Here is a 15,873-nt window from a genome sequence, read left to right as displayed (position 1 = left end):
CTCTGCATTTTCAAAGAGCCCAGCTGTTATTTTCACACATACCTTATTTTGCCCTCAGGCTTGCACAGTTTCCCCACAAAATTTACCCTTAATTCACCTTGCTCCTCCTCTTCTCTAAATGTCAGTGACTACTAAAGGAGATTTTTGTGATCAAATCATAAATCAATAGGGCTGCAGCTGTACAAGGACATGGGAGATGCCTGTTCTCAGCCACTGAAACCGCAGGTATGCACTTCATTGCATCCACATCATTAAGTCTCCTCACCTTCTGAACTGGGTGGCTGCATCAAAACTGCTTTTAGAAAACATGTGAACTCTCAAACTCTGCCAATAACTGGGCAAGAACTGGCAAATCTGGGTCAAAAGTATGCCAGGATATGCTTTAACAATTTAGAAGTATATAGAGCCAGTTCCTGTGTCCTTGGTATATTTAATTTACTAGTGGAGAAATTATCTAGAAATTTTCCATCAGCACTTGTAAACCCTGAATTGGGGTTTTGTTACACATTCCTTCTGTTCAGCTGTGGTACAACAAAATCCTATATATGGTCTGCTGCTGGAGGAGCAAGGAAATAACAAATGGGAAATAACTGAGAAGAAAGCACTGAAGTGACTGAAAAGCAAGAGAGAGTGACTTGTGAAGAGGAGGATAACTGTGAGCATCTGAGGAGTTTAAAAGCCAAAGGGGAAGAAGAATTATTTGCAGGGTCCAGTAGAGTTTCACTGGGTGTAAAAAGCTGAGAATGAGAAAGGGATCTTTAGCAGGAGCAGAGGGAAGCATTTCATCAACACCGCAGCCTGCTGGACCGTGAAATAGTCTCCCGAAATAAATGGTGGTAGTCCTGCAGCTCAGGTCATTTTAAATTAGAGTGGGCAGGATACTGGAGCGGATTCTTCAGGGAACAACTCAATACCAAGTCCCAGGGATGGCCGTGTCAACCGCTCAGGCAGCTCTGCTGCTCATGATAATTGGGCTCCACCACGCTGCCAGGAGAAGATGCTGCTTTTGACACTCGTTCACTGACGCTGCTTGTCATGATATTGTGTTATTTATACATTACTCTGAGTCAAAAAGTCTCTGTGAAGAGGCAGGCAGAGCCCTCATAAGTCAAAGCCCTGCACTACTGAAGTTGATAAAAGGTATAAAACGGCTTGCACTAAACCTTCTAAACTGCAAGATTTTACCAAAAATACCCCTCAGCAAGAAATGCTACGTGGTAATGAGTGAACAAGGAACAAGTCTGAACTAACAAACACACTCTGGCAGACTCTGTGGGGCTTTTTATTGTTTTTGTTGTTGTTGTTTTATTTTTATTGTATTTCATTTTCTGTCTACTTACAAATGCTTGAGTGACAGGCATGGAGGCTGCCATCTATCACTGCTCTTCAAAACAGAGAGGGAACAAACATCAACATTCCTCAACAATGACCCAGTGGGAACAACCTCTCCTAAAAATAAAAGCATTTTCCTCATACCTGTTGCCACAGCCTATCCATCTCCTCTTCTCTTTTGCCAAGAGAAGCATCGACTAAAATGCAGCTCTGTGGATGTGCTTTGCTTTTTTCAGGGTATCATAGAATTGTAGAATGATTTGGGTTGGAAGGGACCGTAAAGATCATCCAGTTACAACCCCCTGTCATGGACAGGGACACTTTCCACTAGACCAGGTTGCTTCCCACTCTTCATGGTAGGAGAATTCCCACTGCTGTGTGGGAAGCACAGGGATGGGAAACTTCTATGAGAAGGGAAAGAGGATTGTGCGGGAGATGGGATGACCTGCTGGTGACTCCAAGGGAATGACGGTGTGGTCTGGAAGGGGTTTTTCTTATCTTCCTTCCTCATCACCTCTAGAGAAGCCATCTGCACTGGGAGGATCACTGGAGGCTTTCTGCATCAATACAGCATTTAGCATCTTTCCTATAGGTCTTCCAAACACCAGCTGAACTTCTGTGAAGTTCTCCATTCAATACTTACCATTTCTTCTCAAACTTTTATCACCTCCCATTTTTCACATGACCACAGGTGGAAATGAAAAACATGGGATGCTAAATTATATATATTTGCTGTGACAGAGCCTGTGCCAGCACTGAGCACTGACAATGCACATTACAGTTCAGCTCATGTATTTCTGATGGCACATTTTACAGTGCTATATATAAAGTTGTTATGGCATCTATTATTCACTGCCAATACAGTTCAAGTTAAAATAGGTTTTATATAACAGTTCAAAGCAATATTTTAAGAAATAACACTTGTGTCAAGGCTGCTGTGTCCTACCAGATTTTGACATTTCCAAGCAATAAAGATCTTTATCCAAAATGTAAGGTTTTGGCGAGACATCTCCCTAGCAGACTTCTCTGGTTTTAATCTGCAAGCAATAGCAAAACTAGCACATTTAAATAAAATGAACAGCCAGCTGAACTTTTGACATGGCTGTTATCTGTCTAGGTGGAAACTGTGAACACTGCAAAGTGCCTCGAGGGATGTCCATGACAGAGAACAATGTCCCATTAACCTGAACCTCTGAAGAGACACTGGAGATGTGGAAAACACACAAGTGGGAAAAAGTAATTGGAACATTAAGAAAATTTCTGTTATGGGCATGATTTTATATCTGGTTTTCAGGACACAAGACAGGAAGAGAATTTATTCGCTCGTGTCTTTAGCAATCAAAAAGGTTTTATACCTGTTCTTGCAAAAAGGGCAAATTCAATGTCTCTTAAGAAAAAAAAAAAGCCAAATGAGCTGCACCATGAGCTCCCCCAGAGTTGTGTGTAATCAGTGTAGCCCAGAATTTATGATGTTCCATCAGTGATCTGTGATCTCCTCTGTGCTGCTTGAGATCTATATGTTCCTGGTGTTGGATATGCAGCAACACAAAAATCCCAGTGAGAGCAATCTACTTGCATAAGACAAGTTCTGCCCAGCTCTATTCTTCATTCTGGTCCCCAAAGAACAACGGAGAACAAATGCTATACATCAATTTGGCAATAAATTTAGTTTATTAGTTGTGTTTGACAGTTGAGAATAATGTTTCATTTTAACCTTCTTGGTTACTCAGTGGTTTTGAAAACATGTTGGGGAAAAGTTGTTATGGTGACTATGAGCTCAGTGAATCCCTTCTCTGTGTACCCACAACTTCTGCTGAAAACAGGGAAGCTTTAATGTGCTAGATGAGTCCTTTCACAAGAAATATGTTCATGTGGGTCAACAAACAGAAAAACAAAACACAGTGAAAATTATTTAAAAAGCACCATCTGCTTATTCAAATGCAGCTGGGGAGAGGTACAATGCAGTCCAAAAATCCTCATTTTCATTACATTTCTTTCAAAAGTGATGTTAAATAAAATACCATCAGTCCTAAATGTTTTCCTCCTGAAGAAAAATGTTTAAGCTACATTTGAAATAATGCTTGTGGAATGCAGCCCTCCTTACAGGATGAACATGGATCTTGGAGAGCAAAGCAAAATGGATACAGGATATTGGGAAATAAACAGGTAAAAGGAAAGTGCACACATTCTTAGGAAGCAAAAGCCTAAACAACATTAACTGCCTAAATTGACTAAATCATTAATTGCATATACTGAATAAGTTATTCAGAGGTAAATTCATATTGAAAAGGTATCCAGGATCAAATCAATACATACGAAATTTGCACAGTACACAAGTGTTGTATTTTTTTAAGAGTTATTTTTTACAAGTTATTTTGGACGATGACTGGATTCACTTAACCCCCCTCAATTACCCCACCATGGCCATGTGGTCCAGTATAGCCTATTGTAGAGACATCAGTTTGTGGACAGAAGTGGGATTTAACCAGAAAATAAAGATCTCTCTGAGGAGACACCTCCTGGTTTTCCAAAGCTGCTGAGGTTGAGGCTGGTTTGGGGTTGCTCAATCCCCAATGCCTAATGGACAAACACTAAATGTGTTTTTTTTTGTTTTCTGAGGAGGACAGGGATGACACAAAGGCAGGAAGAAAAAGGCACTGACTATATTTCAAACAAAAGGGTCACAAAATCACAGAATCACAGAATGGGTGAGGTTTGAAGGGACCACAGTGGGTCATCTGGTCCAACCTCCCTGCTCAAGCAGGGTCATCCCAGAGCACATGGCACAGGGGTGTGTCCAGACTGTTCTGGAATATCTACAGTGAGCTGGAGTTGTGGTCCACAACATCATTTCAGAAGTACATTTGCTACCAACCTTCTTGAACATCAAAGTGCAGGAACAGCCCGAAACATGCATTTTCTTGCCACAAAGTTCCCTCCAGTTTGTCCTGGTGGGTGCAACGAGATCCCTCAAGTATGAAGAGACAAATCACACCCAGAGATACTCCACATGAACACATTCTTTAACAATTTCATTCCTAGTAATGGACACAAGCCCACAAAGCTCATTCATCTCTGTTCAGAGAACCATAACAGAAATTAGACACACACTAACCTCAACCCCCTCCTGTAAAACTGTCAAAATTTCTTACTTAGGGAGTTGAATCAGATTTATCCATCACTGTTTGCAAACAGAGGTCACAGCCTCAGAGCTCCACTCTACACTAGGAATGTTTGTCCCCTTTTTGCTCTGTTAACTCAATCACAATTCCTGCTGTACCGCAACCAAAATCTATTCTGATAAAATTAGCACAATCCAATTAAAGGACAAAGTATAGTCCTTAATTAAATGTTCTGATCATTCTGAAGCTCTCTATTTTTTTTTTTGGTTCATCTTGAGTTTAGGCCTGTAAAAGCATACAAATTAGAAAGATTTAGCATGTTCTTGTTTTACCCATTTATCGCTTAAATTTAAGTAACAAGAGTTTCCCAAAAGCATAAAAAGAGAAGTATAAAAAGAAAAATGTGGGATGTTTAACTTATTCAGGTCTCTTTTTGTTCCTTTTATTTCACATTTTTACAGTACCTTGGAAAAAAAAAAAAGGAATAAAAATAGTATGTCTTCTTTTAATAGACCAAGAACGTCCAAATACTTTGATACAGCAAAATATTTGAAATAATTTGAAAAGGTTAACAAGTTATTTCCTTTTTTCTACCTATTATTCTCTCCCATGGTAAAGCTGAATATTTTCTGTCTGTGACAAATTCCAGTTTCAAGTTCGTGTGCACCAAGAAAAGTTGATTTGCTGCAGAATCCAGCTTAAGCTCCCTCACTACAGACTCTGCCACGGGAAACTCACTGAAAAGAACCCAGTCATTAGCCCGTGAACATCAATTAATTCCTGTAATTTCCACCACTAGTCATATGGATTTCTAACTCTTCCTTCTGTCACCCATTTCCATTTTTAGAAGCACTTGATAATCTCTCCCATTTTTAGTGACGCTGCACTGGCAGCAATGGAAATCAGCATTTCCTTTGGGACAGCACAAGGGATCTGCAATTCCTGCTCACAAACCCATGATGGGAGAAGGTCACTGACCTCAATCTGCTGAATGGCCTCTTCCCGCTGCCGAATGGCCTCCAGATCCTCCTCCGTGATTTCCGAGAGCAAGGCTTGGTCCTGGCTCTGGTTCTGCCACGTGGCATCTCCCCCATTAAAGATCTTCTCATCATCAGGTAGGTCAGAGAAGGGGGTCTTGGGGCTCTGCTGAGATGGGAGAATGGAAAGAAAGAAAAGGAAGTGTAAATGTGAACCAGTTTTACCCAGCCTTAGTGTGGGAAACTAAAATATTAATATATAATAGATGGTGAAGAGGAGAAAAGTAAGTTCCATGAGAGAAAGCATTTCAAGTCTCAGAAGAAATGTTAGGACCTGAAGTCAAATCTCCTGAGCTACTTTGGAGCCCCAGAAACCAACCTCAATTTTCCAGCACTTGTGACAGAACAAAACCTTAACATATGTCTAAAAAAAGGACACATTTACCTTGTTGTATTTTCCTGAAAATTCTTCTGGAATTAATCACTTTCTCAGGCACACAGAAAGCCTAAAAATTTGTCTTGAAGACTTTATGAACCAACTTCCAACGTTCAAAATAACAAAGGATCCCATCTTGTCCACTTATGAGATAAACAAAACAGCTCATAAAGGAGAAATCATCACAGGATGATTTCTCAGAGTCATCAGCTTGAGCAACTCACAGGTTCTGGTGTTCACTCTATAGAGTAGACCTGATTTTGCTGACACACCAGATCCTAGATGTGGATCTCAGAACTTCAGTAATAAGTGCTGAAAAACAACTCTTCTCATTCCTGTTTGGGAATCCCATATTCCTTCTGGCATCACCTGTTGAGCTGATCATCCTTGCTCCTCCCCAGACCTTTTAAGAGTCACTCAAGCAAGAATGCCCACATAGAATCACAGAATTGATTGGAAGAATTGGGTTGGAAGGCACCTTAAAGCTCATCCAGTTCCAACCCCTGCCATGGGCAGGGACACCTTCCACTAGACCAGCTTCTCCAAGCCCCATCCAGCCTGGCCTTGAACACTTTCAGGGATGGGACACCATCAACTTCACTGGGAAAACTGTTCCAGTACCTCACCACCCTCTGAGTAATTAAATTCTTTCTAATATGCCATCTAAATCTCTTCTCTTTTATTTTAAAATCATCCCCCCATGTCCCTATCACTATCTGCCCGTGTAATACGTCACACTCCCTCTTTTTTAAAAAGTCCCCAACTTATTTTCTAAGCCCTCAGATACCAATTTTCTAGGTAGACAGATGTTCATACTACCTTTGAAAGCTGCATTTATAGTCAGATCCAGATTTTAAAATGCTCAAGATCCAGTTGAATCTGCACTTCAGGAGGGGGCAAAGGTTTAACAAGGTCTTCTCCTCTCTGCCTTTAGCTTCTGTGCCTATGTTAGGTTCAGTTTAGACTGGACTAAGACAATGAACCGACACAAGGTTGGTTTGCAGGCTGAGCTCAAGTTCTAAGTTAATGGCACTGAAGGCTCCAACCCTCCAACTTCATGAATATTCCACTTTAACAGTGCCCATGATCCTCTCACGTGGTCTTGAGCTGAGCTTTGACTCCTAACAAAAAGTTACAGTACAAAAGCAAACCAAGTGCTTCTGATGCTCTGAAGCTGAAAGAAGAAATGACCACAGCACATCCTTGACCTGAATGTCCCTGAAATCTCTGAAAGCCATAGGAGAAAACAAGCACAAGTACTCAGGGGGATGTTCAGTTTCTACGTGAAGCACAAAAACTGGGGCTTTTCAACAAATTGTGCCTGAAAAATAAAGGCCTTTGCTGTCTTGCTGTGGATAAATCTTCAAAAATATGAATTGCCCTGAATTTCCACAGAGTGAACAGCCCATAGGGCAGCTCGTTGGAAGGACACAGGGCTGGAGAACTGGAAGGACTGGGAGGACTAGAGTGGAAATTGCAGTGGAAACAATGCAAAGTCATCACTGCAAGAATGATAAACCCGACCAAGTCTGCATGAGGGAAGCAGGGAAATGAGGGAAGCAGAGAAATGAGGGGAAAAAAAGTCACTTATAAGGTGTTTTACTTCTGGCTTTTTTGCTCAGAGATCTGCCTTGCAGGAACTGTGGAGGAGGTATTGAGAGAATGAGTAATATTTCACACATATAGACTCTGTGGCTGGCTAAACTTTGAAGAATATCAGGCATCTGTAAATTCTTATTTAATTCTCTAACTTCTTTAATTCTTTCAAAAGTGTACAATTTCTGTATTTAGAAAATCAATGAATTTTTGTATTTGCCTAAACTTAGACTTTGTCTTATTAAGTTAATTATTATTATTATCACCATACCTAGTTGGAGACAAGGATAATAACACAATGTGGTGAAGGGAGAGGGGTGGTGGAAGAAACAGAGGGAAATAGAAAACTCAGCAGCAACCACTCAAGTCTCATTCAAAATATGAACAGATGAAAATCTCTGACATTATTGTCTTACTTTTTCACCTTCTACTTCCCAGGGATCTGTTATCTACTGAGAAAGGGTGCGTTACAGGAAGATAATCATCATTTAAAATTAGGTTAAAATTCACTTACACTTTAAAAGACATATTTTAATGGGATCAAGATACTCTGGGGGTGTTTTATTCACTAATTATTACGTGCCTTGGACACTAACTTCTCTGGTAGAGCGTTTCAGTGCCAAAAGCATGTATTAATGGACTCCAGAAAAAAAATCCCTGGGGTATTCTAATGCTTCATTCATAGTGACAGAGGTGTCCTCTCATCTTCACCAGTGGGTTAACTAAGACAAGCAGAGGCAGTTCTGCAGCACGTCACCAAGGAGGCTGGAAGAGCCCAAGTTTCTGACCTCTGAAAATGCAGAAAAAATGCTCTAATGAAATTTGTCTCCTCTGGTTGCAGCAAGGACACTGCACCATGGACCTAAATGCATAGGAACGGACATTTAAAACCATGTTTTGCTATGCAAAATGAATTTCAGTGAAAGATAAAAAATTTACAAGTGTGGGAGCACAGGAATAACAGGAGAGCCAGAAATACGGCAAAGAACTCTTCAAATTAATTATATTAGTCCATGGAATAGCACAGTTGTATCACAAATGTCCTTCATCTTGGCCTGTTTCAGTTCTCTTACTCATCCTCACTAGCTGGTCCTGGTATCTGTAAATAACATGTCCCCCCTCCAAATTATTCAGAGGTTGCAAGAGATGCTGCTCAGTGATCTCCTACAAAAAGCAACTATCCCTGTGTTTAAATAGGTAATGGTCTAGACAAAGATCTTTTCCTCTAAACAAAGGAGTGACCTAAGTTAATTTCAGAGCTGCTGAAGACAATGACATGAGTTTGTATCCTTAACATCTTCCCAAAATATCCAACAATGGCTGCTGAATAAGTAAAGCAGTAAACAACAGGATGAAGGGGGGGCTGATATTTCCTTCCAGACATCAAAATGGCTCCATAATAATATTAAATACAGTCACCATGACCTGCTTTCAGGGTCTGTGTGCTGTGTTAACGAATTAAAAATGATTTTGTGTTGCCCGTGGTACAGAGCCCCTCATTTCTGTGATAAAGTGAACAAATCCTAGATTTGAAAGTGTGAAGAAATCTAATCACTTCTAATACTTCTGACTAAAAGCTGCACATAGCTTGGCTTATCAGTGGTCTTCATTCCCTTCTGAGTTATGTTCATTGCCATGTCTGACAAAACACTTTATTTATAGCAAGGAAAGATCTGATGGAGGGCACTCACTGAGCCTCCACAGATAAAGTTCCCTTTGACAATGCACTGGAAGGGGCCATAACTCCCTGCACAGGCATTTCCACATTAAATTTGATTTAGTGTCAAATTTTATGCCCTGTGAATCTCTGTGCAATTTTCTGTTGGATTTCCTTTCATAAATTGTTAATTGGATGTGTTTGAAGTTGTTCTTTTGTTGAAATTTGCCTGTGGCGGATCTTTGTCAAGATGTATCTATAAACCGAGCCCTGCCTGTGAAAAAAATTATAGGGGAGAAAAAAGTTGAGTATATCTGATACACTCAGTAGTTCTTTTAAAATTAAATCCTCAGGACTGAGGGTCATACTATGCTGTTGTTCATCATATCTGAAAAATTATGCCCAGGCACAACATTTTTCCTGCTGGATAAAATCTTTCCATGAGGATAAAATCGTTGCTGCTTACAACTACAATTTTTTATCAGATTTATTCTACCAATGGGGAGATTCTGTATGCAGTTGCTGATAGGAAAAAAGAAAAAAATAAGAAAGAAAAAAAGGTTTTATCTGGAAGGTGACAACTTCTGCCAGGGTCTGCACTTTACCAGCAGTAAATGTTTGCATCAAAAGTTACTTGTCTGAGACCCCTCCAAAAATTCCCTTCCAACCCTCTTCCTGCCTTTCTCCCCATTTGTATCTTAGGAGGGACAGAACATCACAAGTTTTCCAACTCTTGTCACATAAAATTACCAAGCAAGGGATTGCAATGACCTCTCTTCTAGCTCCCATATGATCTTAATTCCACCTAGAAGCAGAAATCCAACGGGAAATCCACTAATACAACACCCACCAGCCTTCAAAGGTCATCTTCAGAGAGTCACAGGATCTCCTGTTGCAGAATGAGTGTCCTGGTGCCCCCTCAGCCCTATAGCTCCCATTTACATCTCTAACTATAATGATGTCATTTCTGATTGCCTGCTACAAGATTGTTCCCTTATCAGGAATTCAGGGCATGAAATGTTGACTAGAGATGGATGAGAAATGAGAAATGGCTCTTAGTGCCAGTGAAATGTTTAGTGATTCCAAAGGAAAATTTCTTTTCCAATCCTCATGAAAACCTGAAGATATAGAGAAAAATTATACAACAGAGAGAAATAGAGAGACAAACACACTCCCTCCAGCTCGGGTTAGTACAAGACAGGTAATAAAAGTGAGAAATAAGATGGGCCTCTCACAGTGTCTCCAAAAAGAACCGTAAGATTTGATGGAAATAATCAAGATTTATTGAAACTGGAATTACAGACTCTGTTCACCAAGTGAATGACACAGCACAGAGAGAGGAGAATGAAGGGCTGAGGAAGACACAAACTTCTACTTTCAACCTCAGCATGAAGGCAGTTGAGAAGGAGACTTGATTAAGCCTGAAATCAGACAACATGATCCCATTTCTACACCATTTCCTTCCACTCCAAATCCAACCAGGAGTTTTGTCCCAGAGAGGAGGGTTTAATCTCTGACTGTGTGTGAAAACATGGGAAGAGGACACTAACACAGTATCTTAGGAGGGATGTGACAGAGCTGTTGGCACTGTCAAAGTGGGAAAGGAGAGCAAGAGGCTGCAGAGGAGCTCTGTGGAAAAGGGACTTGGGGGTCCTGGTCGATGGCAAGGTAAATTTGAGTCAGCAGTCTCCTAACTGGACTGAAAAACTAATTCCAGAGAATAAGAAGGAACACAAGTTTCTTTTTTTCCTGACTCCTACTCCATCCACATGGTCATTTCAAGCAGTTGCAGCATCACTTGGCTTTCAGACCCTGGAGACTGCCTTTGATATTCACAGTTCACAAATTCCTTGTTACCTCCAAGTTTATAAGAGCACAGGTAAAAGTAGCCTCACTTGACTAAGCTAATTTTGCACTCCAGCCTGCAGGTTGTTCCAAGGAAATCTTCTGCAACCATGAAAACAGGGTATTTTAGAGCTCTTCTATGAGTCAGGGAGTAAAGCAGGGAAGGTTACTCTATCTTCTCAATCTCCAGAAGCTTTCTGCACCTCTAGCAGGGATATGGGCAGCTCCAGCAGCAATCAACACACCTCCCACAGCTCCTGCAAACCATCACATCTCCTTGGGTAACACTTTGGCTCTGGCTTTCAAACAAAATGCAAATGCAGAGATGTTTATCTCTTGCTTTATAGTACATATAGACATATAAACAGCCAGGCAATGCTTTATGAGGGTATCCTATTCTCCCCAGCATCCAGGCTTGGAGATTCACATTTTATTGCCTGTAGAATAATGAGGCTGGAGTGTGTGCATTAAAGATCAATAAAACACTGTACATGGAGGAGCAGGGTGCAGAACACGGCTGGAGTTACTCTGCCTGACACATTTTTAATCTCGGGTTGGCACTCCAAGCTGTCTGGGACAAAGTTGGCACAGAGCAGCCAGTTTGGCCTGACTGCCCACAAAATACAGCCAGGTTAAGACGACAGATAAATCGGATTAGATGATCTTTCCCAAACCATCCTTTCAAAACAACTAACCTTGCAGGCTCAATGAGATTTAGAGCTGCATCATGCCAAGCAAAAGCCCAAAGCAATTACAGGTAGAAAGGCCTCAGGCAGGCGCAGAACAAGCAGCCTGGGACTTCTAAATCTTTTAGAGGAGTGAAATAGTGATATTACAACTTTGCATTATCTTTCACACAGAAGATCACAGCGGTGATTGGTAATCTGAGTTCTGTTGTCTTAGGAGAGGAGCTTCCCACAACGACTGGGAAAGAAATGCATCACAGGGAATCACAAATTAACCAGTGCCTGCTCTTCCCTTTCACTCAAAAATGATTGAATTTAAAACTACCATAAGAAGGACAACTTTAAAGTGGGATATGCTGGATCCTTCCTGCATCACTGACACAGGCAAACATGGAAATGCATTCAGCATTTTCTTCAACTTATGCAAATTTGATTACTCTGCTCCAATGTAGCATGAGAAAAACCAGGATGGGGAAATTAGCATGAAGGGAGGGGTTGAAGTGCATTTTTGTTTAAATTAGCTAGAATCCCTCATGTGTTTCTGTCTTTGCTCTTGATCAAGGTGTTTATTTTTGAATGACATGAATGTGAAACTGAGCAAGAAAATCACCATTTCTACCATTTTCCTACTACAGGATCTGCAAGAAATTACTAATTTGAGGGAAAATGTAGTGACAGAAACTATTTTGCTGGTTCTCTTTGCAGCATTTTTAAATTTAATCCTTCAGGTCTCTGCAGTCACGAGGACTAAGAAAATCTATTCAGCTTCCTGGAACTGGAAGAGACTCAGTTACAGAGTCCCCAGTTCATACCTCCTACCGTTTTCTTCTTCTTTAATTTTCCTTCAAGACTTTATTACTTCACCAAATTCATTCTGAGCAATCCTGACCTCATCACCCAGGGCTGCTTGAGTTCAGAGTCGATCTTACTGTACTCAGGGAGAGAGAATTAAATGACCTGTCTGTGGTAGATGAAGAAAAAAGAAAATAAGCCAGGGGCCTGAGGTTTAGCTCTCTGATAACAGATGTGCTTTCAAGAAGCACAGCATATTTCCACCCCACGGTGAAGACCAAATTTAGAAGGAATGCCCTCCCTACCAGGCCTAGATGGTGGGGCTGACACTCATATTTTGTTCATGGAGATCATCAACTTTTAGGTCAAACTTCAGTTGATCCTGAGGGCTGTATTTTGCCATGTATTTTTACCCTGAATTACTGAAGGAAGATGGAGCTTTCCCTGTTCCTATTTCCATCCTTCTCCTTCTTTTCCTCTTGGTTTGGAAACATTATCTACCACGCAAATAGATGATCCCACGGTGATGTGAGTGAAGTAAAAGAGCACCAGTGAAGTGAGGTATAAATTTCCCCTCTCTGTAATCTGACAACCTTTTCTTTTCAAACCCGTTTCACTGAATGACTTCAGCCTGATTCCACATGGCTACACCCACCCTTCCCAAAGCCAACTGCCTGGGCTATCACTCCCTTCAGGTGACATCTCCACACATGCAGAGCAAGTGGATAAACATTCCTTTAAGGTTGTCAGGAAGGAGAGTGTTCACTGGTGTTTTTACAGCATTCCTAAAGCTGTTCCTGCCCTTTCCTGGCTGTCTGTGTGATATTCTCATAATTCTCTGTCTCTGCACAGCTCTGCTGCTGGCATCACATTTTGGTTGGTGGTGCTGCCTGGGATCTGTGCTGTGCATTGTCCCTGGATCCTGATGAGAGGCAGAACCCTCCCCTGCTCAGCTCCCTCTCTGAACAGCTGAAGCCCCAGCATTTGTGTCAAGGGACCGTGCTTGACAGAGCTCACAGACACACCAAGGCTGTCTAGAAATGCCCCTGTTGTCTCTGCCTCCCAACATATGTGCTGCACAGCTGCTGAGCAGGTTCCTGCTAGAAAGGCAAACAAGAGGGAGAATGAGTCACTGGTTCACCCTTTAACACCCACCTAGTACCAAAAAAAAAAAAGTGAGATGTCCTTTTTCTCTGTTCACATGGAGTCAAGAGCCAAATTCAGCTTGATTTCCTGCAGCAGAGACAACCCCTAGCACGGGCATAGTGCCATTCTGGAGCAGTGGAAAAGTAGGAAGATGGTGGAAATAAAAAGTATGTCTTTTTCTTTCAAGGAATAGACTGCTTTTGTATTTTGTATTTTGCCTTTGAAGTACTCAATCATTTTTTTTAGAAACATGGTTGACTCCCACAAAACTTCATCAATATCAATCTTATCATCTCTTTTTGTTCCTGGCCTTTGGCGGGGTTTCAGTGGACAGCTCAGCATGCAAGGAAATGTTCAGAGCCTGAGACTGAGGAACACTCTCATTTAGTGACTCTCTATAAAGTATGTGCCCATTACAGCCCCAGCACCGTCTGCATTCAGAATGTTTCAGTTATTGCCCAAAAGTCTGATCGCAAATTAAGACAAAAATCAGAGGCATGTTGTCACCACCCATCTGGAAGATGGTGGTAGATGGTCAGTTGATGACAACAGGGATGAGGAGACAAGACAAGGTTCCTGCTTCTTTGTGAGAGTGGGGTCCACCTTTATGGGAGAGGAGGAGAAAAGTGGGAGCTGAGCTTTGAATGGCAGGATGGGACAACACCCGGTCATCCCACTACAACTTTTGGCACCATCCACAAAAGAGCCTCATCACGAATAATCATATAATCACAGAATGGTTTGGGTTGGAAGGCACCTTAAAAGTCATCTCATTCCAAGCCCTCTGCCATGGGCAGGGACACTTTCCACTAGACCAGTTGCTCAGAGCCCCATCCAGCATGGCCTTGAACACTTCCAGGGATGGGGCAGCCACAGTTTCTCTTGGCAACCTGTGCCAGGGCCTCACCACCAATAAATACATTTAACTATATTAAATAATTTATTCCTAACACCTAATCTAGACCTCCCCTCCTTCAGCTTAAAGACATTCCCCCTTGTCCTGTCACTCCATGCCCTTGTCCAAAGTCCCTTTTCAGCTCTCTTGGAGCCCCTTTAGGCACTGGAAGATGCTAGAAGGTCTCACCAGAGCCTTCTCTTCTCCAGGATGAACAGCCCCAGCTCTCCCAGCCTGTCTCCAGAGCAGAGGTCTTCCAGCCCTGTGATCAACTTAGTGGCCTCCCCTGGACTTGTTCCAACATATCACTGTCCTTGTGTTGAAGCCCCAGAGATGGATGCAGCACTGCAAGTGGGGTCTCACAAGGGCAGAGTTGAGGGAGAGTTGGGAATACTGTACAGAGAAAACCCCAAGATGTTGCAGTACAGGTCTGATTAGATCTACACTGGGATAACAGCAATCCCTCTGCAGGAAAACACAACCTATTTTCATCCGCAGGCTGTTCTCAGCACACTCCTGTTATCCACCAGATTTCAACATAAGGCACTGGGACATAAATGATCTGTATCCTGTCACAAGGGATGTTCAGCCCTTTGGTCCAGTTCACAGCAATTTCATTTTCAGCACCAACTCAGAACAAAAAGCAGGTTACCACAGGCTGGTAATACGATGTGATGGATGTGTGCGTGTCCAAAGAAGGGCAACAGAGCTGGGGAAGGGTTTGGAGCACAAGTTGGATGAGGAGCAGCTGAGGGAGCTGGGGGGGTTCGGCCTGGAGAAAAGGAGAATCAGGGGAGACCTTCTTGCTCTCTACAACCACCTGAAAGAAGGTTGTAGCCAGGTGTGGTTCGGTCTTTTCTCCCAGGTAACAAGTGATAGGACAAGATGAAATGGCCCCAAGTTGCACCAGGGGAGGTTTAGATTGGATATCAAGAAAAATTTCTTCACTGAAACAGTGGTCAGGCATTGAAACAGACTGCCCAGGGAAGTGTTGGAATCACCATCCCTGGAAATGTTCAAAAACTGTGGAGATGTGGTGCTTGGAGATGTGGTTTAGTGGTGGAATTGGCAGTGCTGGGTTAACAGCCAGCTTGATGATCTCAGATGCCTTTTCCAGCCTTAATGATTCTATGAAAAGTTCACGCATCTTTAATGCCATTTAAATCCTTTTTCCTTTTTTTTTTTCTAATTTACCTGTGATTTCACTACAATAAAGCCTATTGATCCATCCCTGACTGCAGGCAGCAGCTTGTTAGGTTTTACACTAATACTCTACACAAACCCTTAATTGTTTTTCATCAGGACATTTTCGGTTTTAATTAGAAAACAAACATAGGTAATAAAAATGGTAAAAGGATACAAAATGACAGATGCCTGCAGTGAAACAGG

General features: G+C 41.8%; 1 protein-coding gene across 1 annotated transcript in view; it reads right to left on the bottom strand.

Moving 5' to 3' along the window:
- TSNARE1 (t-SNARE domain containing 1) overlaps positions 1-15,873 on the bottom strand; it is a 264,001-nt gene that overhangs the window by 220,375 nt on the left and 27,753 nt on the right. Inside the window, exon 5 of the mRNA XM_027741611.2 lies at positions 5,433-5,600. Within this exon, the coding sequence (XP_027597412.2) occupies positions 5,433-5,600 (168 nt within the window). The remainder of the gene's footprint in view (positions 1-5,432; positions 5,601-15,873) is intronic.

This window comes from Pipra filicauda, unplaced genomic scaffold (assembly GCF_003945595.2).
Source record: "Pipra filicauda isolate LSUMZ 115617 unplaced genomic scaffold, ASM394559v2 scaffold251_size2273266_pilon, whole genome shotgun sequence".
Classification (NCBI taxonomy): domain Eukaryota; kingdom Metazoa; phylum Chordata; class Aves; order Passeriformes; family Pipridae; genus Pipra; species Pipra filicauda.
The sequence above is the reverse complement of the archived record's forward strand: the minus strand, read 5'-3'. Positions and strand labels throughout refer to the sequence as shown.